General features: G+C 47.8%; 1 protein-coding gene across 2 annotated transcripts; it reads right to left on the bottom strand.

The window, feature by feature from the left end:
• Nucleotides 1-437: 437 nt before the first annotated feature.
• Nucleotides 438-9,178, bottom strand: LOC307211928 (sterile alpha motif domain-containing protein 12-like). Of its 2 annotated transcripts, none has more exons than XM_079969095.1 (4): nt 8,843-9,178; nt 4,822-4,996; nt 3,669-3,960; nt 438-1,254 (listed from the first exon to the last, which is right to left on the bottom strand). In XM_079969095.1, the coding sequence occupies exons 2-4, from the start codon at nt 4,903-4,905 to the stop codon at nt 1,250-1,252; spliced, it is 381 nt and encodes a 126-aa protein (XP_079825221.1). In that variant the 5' UTR covers nt 4,906-4,996; nt 8,843-9,178; the 3' UTR covers nt 438-1,249. The 2 variants fall into 2 exon arrangements, with proteins under 2 accessions (XP_079825221.1, XP_079825220.1); XM_079969094.1 differs by having other exon boundaries at nt 4,822-4,972.
• Between the last annotated feature and the right edge of the window lie 5,783 nt (nt 9,179-14,961).

Below are 14,961 nucleotides of genomic sequence, written 5' to 3'. Positions count from 1 at the left end.
ACTCTCTGCAGTGCAACATCCCAGCTCCAGCAACAGTCCCTGCTGCACACGTCAAGCTTGCGAAGATAAAGGAATTTAAACATACAAGGACTCAGCCGCATATATACTAAATCAGGGGTCAGCAAACTTTTTCAGCAGGGAGCCGGTCCACTGTCCCTCAGACCTTGTGGGGGGCTGGACTATATTTTATTGGGGGGGGGGTAAAAAATTAATGAATTCCTATGCCCCACAAATAACCCAGATACGCATTTTAAATAAAAGCACACATTCTACTCATGTAAAAACACGCTGATTCCCGGACTGTCTGTGGGCCAGATTTAGAAGGCGATTGGGCCGGATCCGGCCCCCGGGCCTTAGTTTGCCTATCCATGTACTAAAGTAATATTTTTGTATGGTGCACTGTAATAAAAGGTGATTTAATTTTGCAGGGCAGGAAATAGGTTATGTATCTGTTTTATTTGTAGCATCATACAGTGGTACCTTGGGTTAAGTACTTCATTTGTTCCGGAGATCCATTCTTAACCTGAAACTGTTCTTAACCTGAAGCACCACTTTAGCTAATGGGGCCATGATTTCTGTTCTCATCCTGAAGCAAAGTTCTTAACCTGAGGTAATATTTCTGGGTTAGCGGAGTCTGTAACCTGAAGTGTCTATAACCTGAAGCGTCTGTAACCCAAGGTACTACTGTCCTGGGCTTCCGGGAATCAAGTCCTGTTGAATTCAAAATGACAAATACTTTCTCGAATGACAGTTTCGTAGTTTTACGTCTCGGCAAATCAGTCAGACCCCTGGTCCACCTAACTCAGTATGGCCCACTTTGACCGGCAGGATCTCTGCAGGGACCCCCCCCCCAGCCTGCAGCCCCCAGATGTTGAGCCTCGTACCTTCCGCATGCCTAGCAACATAACTTCCTCTGCTGACGTGCAACCCTTCCCCATTCCTACAAAGCGTGGGCCATCCTCCTCTGACCAGATGTTTGCAGGAGGCTACAGGCATGGGGGGCAGCCCCTTCCCCGAGAAAACCCACATTCTGCCACGAAAGCCTCTGCCCCCAGGGCTGCAAACTGCCAAGTCCAAACCCCAAAGCAGCTCCTTCCATTCTGCAGTCCTTGAAGCCTGGCCTGGCACTGGGCTTTGGGCTCCACCGTCCTGCTCGGAGGTCCAGTTACGGCCAAAGGCTGGCACCAAAGTGTGTTCCTTTTTTTGCATCCCAGACAGAGCTGCTCACTTGACAGCGGGCCTCCCTCGATCACGCTGTGTGTGGAAGAACGGAGAAGGGGTTGTTTAGTTTCCTTCAGAAATATTTCAAGACCGCTAATTAAAACACTTCCATCGGCGGAACTGGCACTGCTACAGGTGCGATGGACATCCGCTCCGCATTTGTAAGAACTCAGACTTAAACGTGGCAGCACCTGCACTTTGGAACTCCCTGCCAATTGACAATTGACAGAAATGTAAAGTATTGCACTTGGGCAAAAAAAATGAGAGGCACAAATACAAGATGGGTGACACCTGGCTTGAGAGCAGTACATGTGAAAAGGATCTAGGAGTCTTGGTTGACCACAAACTTGACATGAGCCAACAGTGTGACGCGGCAGCTAAAAAAGCCAATGCAGTTCTGGGCTGCATCAATAGGAGTATAGCATCTAGATCAAGGGAAGTAATAGTGCCACTGCATTCTGCTCTGGTCAGACCTCACCTGGAGTACTGTGTCCAGTTCTGGGCACCACAGTTCAAGAAGGACACTGACAAACTGGAACGTGTCCAGAGGAGGGCAACCAAAATGGTCAAAGGCCTGGAAACGATGCCTTATGAGGAACGGCTAAGGGAGCTGGGCATGTTTAGCCTGGAGAAGAGGAGGTTAAGGGGTGATATGATAGCCATGTTCAAATATATAAAAGGATGTCACATAGAGGAGGGAGAAAGGTTGTTTTCTGCTGCTCCAGAGAAGTGGACACAGAGCAATGGCTCCAAACTACAAGAAAGAAGATTCCACCTAAACATTAGGAAGAACTTCCTGACAGTAAGAGCTGTTCGACAGTGGAATTTGCTGCCAAGGAGTGTGGTGGAGTCTCCTTCTTTGGAGGTCTTTAAGCAGAGGCTTGACAACTATATGTCAGGAGTGCTCTGATGGGGTTTCCTGCTTGGCAGGGGGTTGGACTCGATGGCCCTTGTGGTCTCTTCCAACTCTATGATTCTATGACACCAGACGGGCGCCTTCCCTCTCCTCTTTTCGGCACCCACTAAATAAAACATCTGCCTATCCAGATGCTTAGAAAGTTGATGCGAGTTTTAACCTGTTTGTAGCCTATTGTTATTTAAACTTTCCAAAGTGTTGTTAATCTTTCTAATTGATCATTTCATTGTTTTGTAAGCCCCTTTGAGGGTCTAACAGTGTATCAATTTTATTCCACACCCATGCTTTTATATTTTATCTTATCTTACCACGTTTCATTACAGCTCTATTCCTACGGTTGGACACATGATACAAAAGCAAGGGAATTAAAATTAATGTTTCTGTTTGATCCACCTCACATTCAGCATACAGTACAGGCAATCACTACAGAATTTTCCTTTCCAAATGTGTATTAAGGCCGGGCAATATTCTGCGGAATTCATGTTCCATGTCTGCACTAACGCTGCAAAATGCTCTCTCTTGTACCCTGGTATCCTCTCTCTCTGTATGTGTGTAATTCTGTAATTTTCCCCTTATAATGTTAAAACTTCAATTAAAATTTATTATGTAGGGGTTGTTGCAGGAATTTATGTATAGGTTGGGGGGGGGGGTTGCCCCTCCAGCAGATATCATGCACATGCAGCTCACTACCAAAATCAGCACAATCACTTTTGTGACTTTTGTGATTTGTCCTCACGAAACACTTCATCACAATTTCTTCCTATCTATTCAAAGGGCCTCTGCTGCACGACACCAAATGTAAGAATTCACTGATAAATGTTCCTATGTACTGGCTCACTGGGAAAACTTCAGAAATTCCTATAGACCTGTGAGCTCAGCTACTCAGCAGCCCCTCTGCCTGAGGGATAATCCCTGGCATCCTGATACCTGAGTGCCAGACAGGTAGCCATTCCAGAAATAACAAACCCAGATGAAGACAAAAGGGTGGGATGAACTTGGCTGGGAAACAGGGAAATGTAAATGTCTCTTTTGTTCCACTTGATGGGTGTTTGGTGGAGGGCAAGGGGGACCATGGGGCAGGGTCCAGGATGCTCAGATTCCTGCCACCAGACCTCCCCTTTCATGATGTAACCATGATGTATGAATGATGTAGTTTTTGGGGGGTGCAACATGGGGATTAGCAGCTAATAAAAGTTTGGGTTCTCTTTTGTTCGGGGCTTCCATCTTGTTCCACCTGGTGGCAGGTGGGAGTCCTGTGGCGACAGTCTTCAATCAAGACCAAGCCTCCTGGCTGCTGTTTTGCTCTGGTATTCCTGGCTGGTGTCCTTGCTTTTTGTTCAAGGGAGCCCTCAGATTTCTCCATTAACAGGAATACATTTTATTAAATCAATGCCCTTGGTCTACCCACCCCCAGCCCTACACATTCTGCTTCCGTTCCAGTCCCAGTAAGGACTTTGACAGCACCCAGTAGATGGGGACAGTTATGGGGCACCCGTGCAATTCCCTGCCTGCTTTGGGTGCCCATCCTCACCTCCTGTTATGTCCAACAAGTCTTCCATCTCCTGCTGAATGCGGAGGTGCAGGACTTGGCGCAACAGCTCCTGCCGCAAGCTCCAGGGCGCAACCCCCATGCGCTCCAGCGTCTCGTCCGTCAGGCGGAGCAGGGCCTTTCCGGAGATGGCGTGGCTGTGTGCCGCTTCCAGAAGGGGCTTCCCCTGAGCCCCCAGGGACCCTCGTCTCAGCCAGGAGCAGACCTCGGAGACGGTCCACTGGGCCACTGGCCGCCTCACCTGGTCCTCCTCTTCCAAGTCGTCCTCCAACCCCTGCAGGGCAGAAGTTTGGCAGGCTGATTTCTCTGCCCTCCGCTTTTGAATTCACCCCATCCAACCTCAAGCACAGACATAATAAAGTAAAAAAAATCTAGCGTTTGGTTTGGAGCCCTTTAAGATGAGTTGACCAATCTAGAACAGTGGGAGGCAGAAGAAGGGCCTCATTCATCTCCCTCTTACTCTCCTCCTTTTGGAGAAAATAATGTGTGATTTTGCTCTGTCTCCTTCGGGGTTCTGGGGATCTGGCATGATTCCCAGATCTTTGCAGTTCTTTCTAGTAAGTACCATAATAATTAAGATTATTCGCCAGCAGTTTGCAGAAATCAATTATCTCCAAATTTATGAGTCCGGCGTCAGTGCCATCCAGCAGAAGGGAGCGTTTTGGAGACTCCCTGCAGCTGCCACCTGGGCTCGCTCGTCAACAGTTCTGATAATCAAGATGTTTCTCTTCCTTAATTTACAACTCGTATCATGTAAACTTTGGCTCGTCTTTGCCCAGCCCAGCTTCATGCAGCCTCACAGTTTAGAGGAGTTAGAACAATAAAACAAATATTAAGGATTAGAATATTAATAAAGGAGAATAACTTTGTAAATGTTAGGAGTCAATTTTATTAGAAATATGAATTTGGAGAACTGTCATACAGTTCAGTTAGAGGGGATTCGAGAAAGTCAGTTATCAATGTTATGAGAATAAGATATCTAAGAAATAATCCTTTTTTGTGTTTAGTTTATTGTATTGTAAAGTGTTTTTCTTTGTTGTGTGTTTTGTAATGTCTTTTTTTGTCATAAATGTGGAAAACCAAAAAAAAAAAATTTGGGGAAAAAGAGAGGTTGGCGTAGAATAAATGTACTCACCGTGTCTGCATTTGTGGGCACTCCCAGTTGAGCTGCCAGACCATTCAGGACCCCCGCCAAGCCGCTCCCGGGACTGGTCTCCATGAAGACCCTGCGGTGGAAGAGGCAGGGCTCGGAGGATGCAGGGTGGTGGCGGCAGGTGTGGGGCTACCTGCAGAGAAGGTGGGAAAGAGATCTAAGCAGAGAAAGAGGAAGGAATGGAAACAGAGACGCCTGAGCTGTCCCCCATCAGAGGCTGGTGTTCCCCTGGACACTTTTTGCGTAAATGCAAAGGGCTGTAACAGAGAGAGAGCTAAAAAGGGGGGGACCCCCTCCCAAGACAGCTGCCAAACATTCCCCTCTAAAGCAGCCTCAACCAGCGAGTGAAATGCTGGCTTATCAGTGGTGGTGGTGGTAATAATAATAATAATAATAATAATAATAATAATAATAATGCTATTTATACCCTGCCCATCTGGCTGGATTGCCCCAGCCACTCCAGTCCCTTTTTGATGGTTGACATAATCTTCTTTCTTCTTTGGAAATCCCTCATAGCCAAAGAAGATCATCTTCCACAAATAGGGTTTTAACAGTGAGTCCATAAGAATTCACTGTGGAGGCCAATTCTGGACCCACACATCCTTCCACAGTGGGGAAATAGGTTTCCGGGCAGGAGTTGATCACGGAGTGGATTTGCCAAGCGTGGCTTCCTCTTAGCACGTTTCTCCCTTGTGTCCTGAGTTTGAGTGTCTTCAAAAGCCATGACACCTTTGGTAAAGGCTGTTCTCCAACTGGAGCGCTCACAGGCCAGTGTTTCCCAGTTGTCCGTGTTTATACTACATTTTTAAGATTTACCTTGAGACAGTCTTTAAACCTCTTTTTGTTGACTACCAGCATTACACTTTCCATTTTTAAGTTTGGAGTAGAGTATCATAGAATCCTAGAGTTGGAAGAGACCACAAGGGCCATCAAGTCCAACCCCCTGCCAAGCAGGAAACACCATCAGAGCACTCCTGACATATGGTTGTCAAGCCTCTGCTTAAAGACCTCCAAAGAAGGAGACTCCACCACACTCCTTGGCAGCAAATTCCACTGTCAAACAGCTCTTACTGTCAGGAAGTTCTTCCTAATGTTTAGGTGGAATCTTCTTTCTTGTAGCTTGGAACCATTGCTCCGTGTCCACTTCTCTGGAGCAGCAGAAAACAACCTTTCTCCCTCCTCTATGTGACATCCTTTTATATATTTGAACATGGCTATCATATCACCCCTTAACCTCCTCTTCTCCAGGCTAAACATGCCCAGCTTTGGAAGATGATAATCAGGCACAAAAGAACCAGTCCAACGAAGTTGATGTTGAAGAATCATTGCTTCAACACTGGTGATCTTTGCTTCTTCCAGTACTCTGGTATTAGTCTGCCTGTCTTCCCAGTTGATGTGTAAAGATTTTCAGAGACACCATTGATGGAATCAGGGGCTAACAAAGGCCTCATGACACCCGGGGCGGGGCGTCGCTATGTAGGGTACGTGTGCAGCGTCGCTACGTACGACACATGCACCCTACATAGCGACTCCGCACATGCGCTGTACATAGTGGTTTGTTAGCGCTGCCAGTGATCCTCTGCTCACGGCTGCAGCCAAGAACAGAAGATTCTCCACATGTGGCTGCGGCAGTGCAATGGTTGCTTGCTCCGCCGTGAGCCCGCGCAGGGTGCCTTCTTGTCACCCCCCCCCCCAGACCTGGCACCCAGGGCGCACCGCCCCCCACCCCCCGTTGTGATGCCACCGGATGGAATCTTTCGAGGAGTTGGAGATGGTGTTTATAACATAATCAGCCCCTGCTGGATCAGTCCAGCCGCCTGTCATCACAGCAGCTGACCAAATGCCCCAATGAGAAACCCCTTAGCAGGATCTGAACCCAAGAGCGACTCTCCCCTCCTGCAGTTTCTAGACACTGGCATTCAGCAACATTGCTGCCTCTGACCGTGATGGGCAGAGCACAGCCATTGTGGCGAGCAGCCATCAACAGCCCTCTCCTCCTCCATGAATTTGTCCAGTCCTCTTTTAAAGCCATCTAGGCTCCTGTGGCAGGGAGTTCCAAAGTTCAGCTAGGCAGGGTCAAGTTTCTCCTTCCTCCTTCCTGTTTCATGAAATCTTTTATTAGACCTCCAGCTGTCCCTGCTTCACACCCAAAACCTTAGTCAAACACGAGCCACTCTGATAAGCACTAAATGGTTGTTTTCCTGCTTTTCCTGTGCTGCCAAAGTTCTACCCACATCCTCTTTTGCCATCCAACCTCCCTCCCTTATGAAACTTCTGGGTATCATCCAGCTGCAGCTTATTTACTGACATTCGTTACACACCTCCAGTTTCCAAATGCTGCCACCTTTTGATGCTGAACTCTAAACCCACCCCAGCATTGTATTTTATTGCATTTGAATATTTTGCTGTTATGTTTCTGTGACCTCAGCTGCTTACAGGCTGTTACAAGAAAAACTGCTCCCTTTTCCTTATGGGGTATTCCAAAGCCTGTGTAGAGTCCTTAAGTGGGTTTCCTATTGGTAGGAGAAAATAACAGAGGCCAACCAGAGTATATTGAGAAGCAAAGCAGCTAGTAAGCCTGATCTTTATCAAACTGTTGCAACAGGGTCCCTACTCACCACACGCAGGAGGGAGGAGGAACCCAGAACAATGGTGTGCAAGCCCTTATATAGACTTTTGAAATTGCCCACCCTGTAGTCCAAGACCACCCCCCAAAACATCATACATACATCACAGAAGGAGGCGGTCTACAGCTGAACTCCTGCCTACCAGGATACCTGATAATGGTCACTGGTTGCATTACCTGGGCAGCCTGGCCATTCTTTTGTGATGGCAAAAACTCTAGTTCCTGAGTCCAGGTCACAGGCTCACCCTATTCCTACACAAATACTCAAATACTCCCTTAAGACAGGATTTCCCAGCGAAAAGACAATGGGAAGGCTTTCCCCATTTGCCTCCCTTCCTGCAGAGGAATATTTTAGGTCATTGGGAGAGTTGAAATGGCTTCAGGATTGCTCTCCCATACTATTTCAGACACGTGGTTCTGTAATAATAAAATTTAAGGTCTTATATATATATAATAAATGTTCATAGCTGTACCAACCAAGCATGTACATAGATCAGCACAGGAAGACCAACCTGAAACCATTTTGACTCCCAAACTGACCAAATGTTTTCTCTGCAAGGAGGGAGGGGGTGAGGGAGCCTTCCCATTGTCTCAGGAATTGGGAAATCACCATCTCAAAGAAATGGGCAGACTACCAGGAAAGGCAATCAGATAAGGCATTATCAGATAACCTGGAAGACAGGAAAAACAATAACATTCAAATTTCTGCTGTAGACCACCTTTTCTGTGATGTAAGTATGATGTTTGGGGGGGTTCTTGAGCTCCAGGGCAGGGAATTTAAAATGTCTATATAAGGGCGGGCACACCTGGGTTCTGTGTCCTCCTCCTTCTCCTGCATGTGAGGGGAGCACCCTGTTGCAACAGTTCAATAAAGATCAGGCTTACTAGCTGCTTTGCTTCTCAATATTTTCTGGTTGGCCTCTGTTATTTTCTCCGACTGAAGAATGGATGCTTTTGAATTCTGGTGCTGGAGGAGACTCTTGAGAGTCCCATGGACTGCAAGAAGATCCAACCTCTCCATTCTGAAGGAAATCAGCCCTGAGTGCTCACTGGAAGGACAGATCCTGAAGCTGAGGCTCCAATACTTTGGCCACCTCATGAGAAGAGAAGACTCCCTGGAAAAGACCCTGATGTTGGGAAAGATGGAGGGCCCAAGGAGAAGGGGACGACAGAGGAGGAGATGGTGGGACAGTGTTCTTGAAGCTACCAGCATGAGTTTGACCAAACTGCAGGAGGCAGTGGGAGACAGGAGGGCCTGGCGTGCTCTGGTCCAGGGGTCACGAAGAGGCGGACACGACTAAACAACAAATTGTTATCATGGGGGACTCAGGCTGAGCATCTGGTCGACTCCTGACAGGTTTCAGCCTGTGAACTCACCTGCCTCCCCACTCCAGCTGTCTCACCTGTCCCCAGCGAAGGCTCCGGGGGCTTCGTTCGGCTGTGCCCCCCACCGCAGAAGATCTCCCCAGTCCTCCTGCCCGTCTCCAGACCTGCCTTGGAAATGATCTCAGCTGTTTTGCCTTCATCTGCATGCTCCTCCCTGGAGTTCAGGCCCAGGCAGGATCGAACTCTGTCTCCTGGCTTGCTGCCAAGCCACCGACATGCCCTTTCGTGTTCCTGATAGAGCGAGTGTTGCAGAAATGTGCTAGAAGGCTGCTCTCCTTCTCCTCTTCCCCCAGCATGCGAAAGTTTGCCTAATCTGATAAGCCCCCGAGTTTCACTTGTGCGCAACCTTCAATGCACACACCCAGGTGCGTGGGCACACAATATCACATCCCTTTTAATGACAGGGCAATGTTTAAGTGAATAGCCCAACCACCATGTCTGTGGATTGCGAAAAGGAAACTTTGCTTCAAATCTCTTGGGGTGTAGGAACAAACTCTGATTAATCCCTGAGGAACAGAAGGCCCTTTGCTCATTCTCTCTTATTTATTACTGTACTGTGTATCCAAAAGCTGTGAGTACTGTTATAAGAATTTTAAGGTCTTAGATATGTAATAAATGTTCATAAATGCACCAAGCAAACACATACATAAATATATAAACCACATGTCTGAAACCCCACAGAAAATAAGTCCTGAACAAATTGACCAAATGATTTCTCTGCAAGGTCAAAGTGGGAAACCTCCCCGTTGTCTCTTTCCTCACAAATCCTGTCCTAAGGGCACATTTAAGATATGAATAGGGTGTGAGCCTGTGACCTGGCTCAGGAACTAAGACTGGCCAGGCTCCCCAGGGTATCCAATCAAGTGACCATTAACAGGTAACCTGCCAGACAGGAGGTAAACAATGCACTCAGATTTCTGTTGTAGACCGCCTTTTCTGTGATGTAGGTATGATGTGTCTTTGGGGTGGTCTTGAGCTACACCCCTTTCTGTGATGTATGTATGATGTTTCTGGGGGTGGTCTTGAACTCCAGGGTGGGCAATTTAAAATGTCTATATAAGGGCAGACACACCTTGGTTCTGGATCCTCCTCCTCCTGCGTGTGAGGGGAGCACCCTGTTGCAACAGTTCAATAAAGATCAGGCTTACGAGCTGCTTTGCTTCTCCATCTTCTCTGGTTGGCCTCTGTTCTTTTCTCCGACCGATGGAGAACCTGCAAAGGACTCTAAAGGGGCTCTTGTTTCCCCCATAAGGGAATAAGGGCAGATTTCTGTTTATTACAGCACTGCCATTTAAATGAGTTCTGGTGAACATTAGGGGAGCCTGCAGGATCAGGCCAAAGGGGGCCCATCTAGTCCAGCATCCTGTTCTCACAGTGGCTGAGACGTTGCCCGTGGGAAACCCACAGGCAGGATCCGAGGGCAAGAACAACTCTCTCCTCCTGAACTTTCCAGCAACTGGTGTTCGGAAACATGGAGTGCCTCCAACATTTAAAATGCACCCAGGGCTAGCAAAGGTAGATTAAAGAACTGCATGACGTTTAGAAGACATCCGAAGGCAGCCCTGTATTGGGAAGTTTTTAATGTTTGGTATTTTACTGTGTTTTATATATGTTGTGGGACGCGGGCGGCGCTGTGGGTTAAACCACGGAGCCTAGGGCTTGCTGATCGGAAGGTCCGAAAAATCTTGTTTCTTCCAATTCTTCGCTAATAATATTCTTTTTTGCCAAGCCCAGCGCCATTGCCCCTCCTCCCCCCACTCACACCTGTGCTCTAGCCCCGCCCACAAGGAGCTCCCACCTTGAGCACACAAGCTTGGGGGCTGCATCCTGCCTGGATCTCGGACACCCAGCACAAACATTTGCATGCCCGATACCAGGTGCAGCCTGCTGGAGACACCTGTTCTGGCCAAGGATGCTCTTCGGCAACCTGGACCACTCGGACATCGCCATGGTCCCTTCCCTCTCTGTGCTGCTTGCAAGCTGCCTGCCCCTGGTATTGGGAGTTGCTTGGGAAGCAGGTGAAGCCCCCGCGGTAAGTCTCTTGCATTGATTCTCCCCCAGGGTGTTCTCCTCCCCCTACATTTTTTTTTGGGGGGGGGTCCTAAAACTTGAATGGTTATGGGAGGCCCCTTTGCAACCAGTAAGGAGGTCTAGGCAACCAGTTACCTTCTTCAGTGGAGTTGTTCCACGACGGATCACCACAATTCTGTAAAAAAAACAAAACAAAAAAAACCCTACTGCATCTCAGATTTTGATTAAAATTGCTGTACTTAATGATCTTACGTGTCAAAGTCACTGCTATGAATTGTTGTTGCTGCTGCTGCTGTTATGTGCGGCACATACTTCTAGCACATATAAATAATGAAAAGAATGAAAGGAAATGCGATTTTGATGAATCCCTGAACTGAATTTTATTATTTCGGTCACAGACCAATTCCAGCCCACATACGATATCAAGGAAGTCATAAAACATGATAGGGATACATTTGAATTTGCAATTAGGTATCACAGGGACGATACAGATATAGCAACAGTTTAAAAATATATCAATTAAAACTTAGTCACTAACATATAACCTAAACTTATCATTTAAAACTTTAATCATTATGCTAGCACAGCTTGTTCCCTAAGTTATATGACAATCGCACAGAATTTGGCTAGCCAAATCTGAATGATGAATCCCTTATTCATATATGTTTGAGAAATTTGTGCTTCTCTCTTTTGTTTTTTTTTATTATGATTTTTATTGAGTTTTCCATATTTCATTACCTTTTAATTACACAAATCCATAACTTAAAACATTGCTCACACAAAGCATTGACCTCCTTCCCTCCCTCTTTCTGACTTCCAAACATCTTTTACCAATTCCTCACATTTCTATGTTCTTCTCTCTTTTGTATTTGTTAATAAGTGGGAAATTCGGGGGGGGGGGGGACTATTAAAAGAAAAAAGAACTGTGCAGGTTCTGGCCAAGGGCTTTGGAGCCAAGGGAGGGGAAGCCAAGTTATTCTTACTACAAAGCTTTGAGTCATTTTAACTGGTGTGGCTGTGCCTCCCCAGACATCCTGGGGGGCTGTGGCTTGGTGGTGGGGTGTGCTGAGAGGGATCCCAAACGGGGACCCCTTGATGCAGGCTGGGGGGCTTCACAGAGCTCCTGTCCCCAGGATTATGGGGGGCAGAGAAGGGAAGCCTTCAGACCCTTGTGGATAAGCCCAGAGTATCGACTGGCAGAATCCGAGACCAGGGGGAAGAGTCGGTGGAAGAAGATTGGAAGAAATTTAAAGTTTATCTACAGAAATATTGTAAAATTAAGGAATGTTAGAAGGAGGCTGGAATGAAGTTATGTGGCTTTAGCAGAAATACTTTAAAGGATTAAGTAAAAATAGATTGTTAATGGATGGAAGGAGGAAAGGTAAAGTTACATTATATTAAGATAAATTATAGGATAAAAATTGGGAAAGATGGAAAGGATTTGCTGAAATAGCCAACCGAACTAGAATGCAAAAAAGGGAGGTGCGAGGAGGTCAAGGAAACAAGCAAATGAAAGATAAGTCATGAGAAGGTTCGTTGTGGTTTTTTTTTCAATTGTTTCTATTTTTCTGTTTTTTATAATTATTTTTTTCTTTTTTCTGTTCTCTTTTTTTTCTTATTGTGATGTGATGTTAAGTGTTTGTTTAACTTGGTGTTTTTTCTTTTTCTTTTTTTTTTCTCCGCAACCCTTCCCCTCCGCAAGGAGGTGGGACCGATTCGGATGGTCCGCCCCCGCCACTTAATGGATCCAATTGGTTTCCAGAGAGTGGTAGGGGATGCTTTATCCCAAGTTGATGGCCTTTCAGCTGATTCCCTGGTGGCCCGCTGGAATGCGGAGTTAACCAGGGCTATTGACTGTCTGGCTCCGAAGCGCCCTCTCCGATTGCATGGAGCCCGGACAGCCCCGTGGTTCTCCCCGGAGCTGAGGGTGATGAAACAATCGTTGAGACGGCTAGAGCGCCGGTGGCGGAAAACTCATTCTGAATCAGACCGGACACGGGTTAGAGCTCAACGTCGAGCCTACCAAGTGGCAATGGCGACGGCGAAGAGGGCCTTCTTCGCCGCCTCCATTGCATCTGCAGAAAACAGCAGCAGGAGACTTTTTCAGGTGGTTCGCAGTTTATCGGAACCACCTGTACCACCGGGGCCTGGTAGGGACCCCAAGATCTCCTGCAATGCTTTTGCAAAGTTTTTTGCAGATAAAATCGCTCAGATTCAGAAGGAAGTAGACTCCACAGTGGGAGCAGGGCCAGGGCGGGAGAGTGCTAGAGTTCTGTCTGGTCCTGTTATATGGGATCAATTCCAATCTGTTACCTCCGAGGATGTGGACAGGCTGCTTGGACGAGTGAAACCGACCACCTGTCTTCTTGATCCTTGCCCATCCTGGCTGATAAAAGTGAGCCGGGAAGGGCTGGGCGATGGGCTTTGCGGGGTGGTGAATGCTTCCCTCTGTGAGGGAGCCTTCCCAGACCCGCTGAAAGAGGCGGTCATTAAACCGCTTCTTAAGAAAACATCTTTAGACCCGGCCAATTTGGCCAACTATCGCCCAGTCTCAAATCTTCCATTCTTGGGCAAGGTGATTGAGCGGGTGGTTGATGAACAACTCCAAGCACGCCTGGAGGAAACGGACCATTTGGATCCCTTCCAATCGAGATTCAGGCCTCACCATGGGACTGAAACTGCCTTGGTCGCGCTGGTTGATGATCTCCGGCGGGCTAGGGACAAAGGTGAGAGCTGTTTCCTAGTTCTGCTGGATCTCTCAGCGGCCTTTGACACCATCGACCATAACATCCTTCTGGACCGTCTAGAGGGGCTGGGAGCTGGGGGCACTGTTATACAGTGGTTCCGCTCCTTCCTCCTGGGCCGTGTTCAGAAAGTGGTGGTGGGGGATGAGTGTTCAGACCCTTGGGCCCTCACTTGTGGGGTGCCTCAGGGTTCCGTCCTCTCCCCCATGCTTTTTAACATCTATATGAAGCCGCTGGGAGAGATCATCAGGGGGTTTGGACTGGGTGTTCATCAGTATGCAGATGACACCCAGCTCTACCTCTCCTTTAAATCAGAACCAGTGAAGGCGGTGAAGGTCCTGTGTGAGTGCCTGGAGGCGGTTGGAGGTTGGATGGCGGCTAACAGATTGAGGTTGAATCCTGACAAGACAGAAGTACTGTTTTTGGGGGACAGGAGGCGGGCAGGTGTGGAGGATTCCCTGGTCCTGAATGGGGTAACTGTGCCCCTGAAGGACCAGGTGCGCAGCCTGGGAGTCATTTTGGACTCACAGCTGTCCATGGAGGCGCAGGTTAACTCTGTGTCCAGGGCAGCTGTCTACCAGCTCCACCTGGTACGCAGGCTGAGACCCTACCTCCCCGCGGACTGTCTCGCCAGAGTGGTGCATGCTCTGGTTATCTCATGCTTGGACTACTGCAACGCGCTCTACGTGGGGCTACCTTTGAAGGTGACCCGGAAACTGCAATTAATCCAGAATGCGGCAGCTAGACTGGTGACTGGGAGTCGCCGCCGGGACCACATAACACCGGTTCTGAGAGATCTGCACTGGCTCCCAGTACGTTTCCGAGCACGATTCAAAGTGTTGGTGCTGACCTTTAAAGCCCTAAACGGCCTTCTGGCGGTCCTGTATACCTGAAGGAGCATCTCCACCCCCATCGTTCAGCCCGGACACTGAGATCCAGCGCCGAGGGCCTTCTGGCGGTTCCCTCATTGCGAGAAGTGAGGCTACAGGGAACCAGGCAGAGGACCTTCTCGGTAGTGGCGCCCGACCTGTGGAACGCCCTCCCATCAGATGTCAAAGAGATAAAGAATTACCTGACATTCAGAAGACATCTTAAGGCAGCCCTGTTCAGGGAAGTTTTTAATATGTAATGCTGTATTGTTTTTAACACTGATTGGGAGCCGCCCAGAGTGGCTGGGGAAACTCAGCCAGATGGGCGGGGTATAAATAATAAATTATTATTATTATTATTATTATTGTAACCTTTGAAACTTTAATAAATATTACTTTAAAAAAAAAGATAAGCCCAGAGTATCAGGGGAACCAGCCACCTTGCAAAGGATGCTGTCTCATAGGA

Source organism: Podarcis cretensis, assembly GCF_951804945.1.
Source record: "Podarcis cretensis genome assembly, chromosome: 3".
Taxonomy (NCBI): Eukaryota; Metazoa; Chordata; class Lepidosauria; order Squamata; family Lacertidae; genus Podarcis; species Podarcis cretensis.
The sequence above is the reverse complement of the archived record's forward strand: the minus strand, read 5'-3'. Positions and strand labels throughout refer to the sequence as shown.

Coding starts and splice junctions, on each gene's coding strand:
- LOC307211928 (XM_079969095.1), bottom strand. CDS start 4,905: ATGGAGACCAGTCCCGGGAGCGGCTTGGCGGGGGTCCTGAATGGTCTG. Junction 3,961..4,821: donor TGCCCACAAATGCAGACACG/GTGAGTACATTT, acceptor TCTGCCCTGCAG/GGGTTGGAGGACGACTTGGA.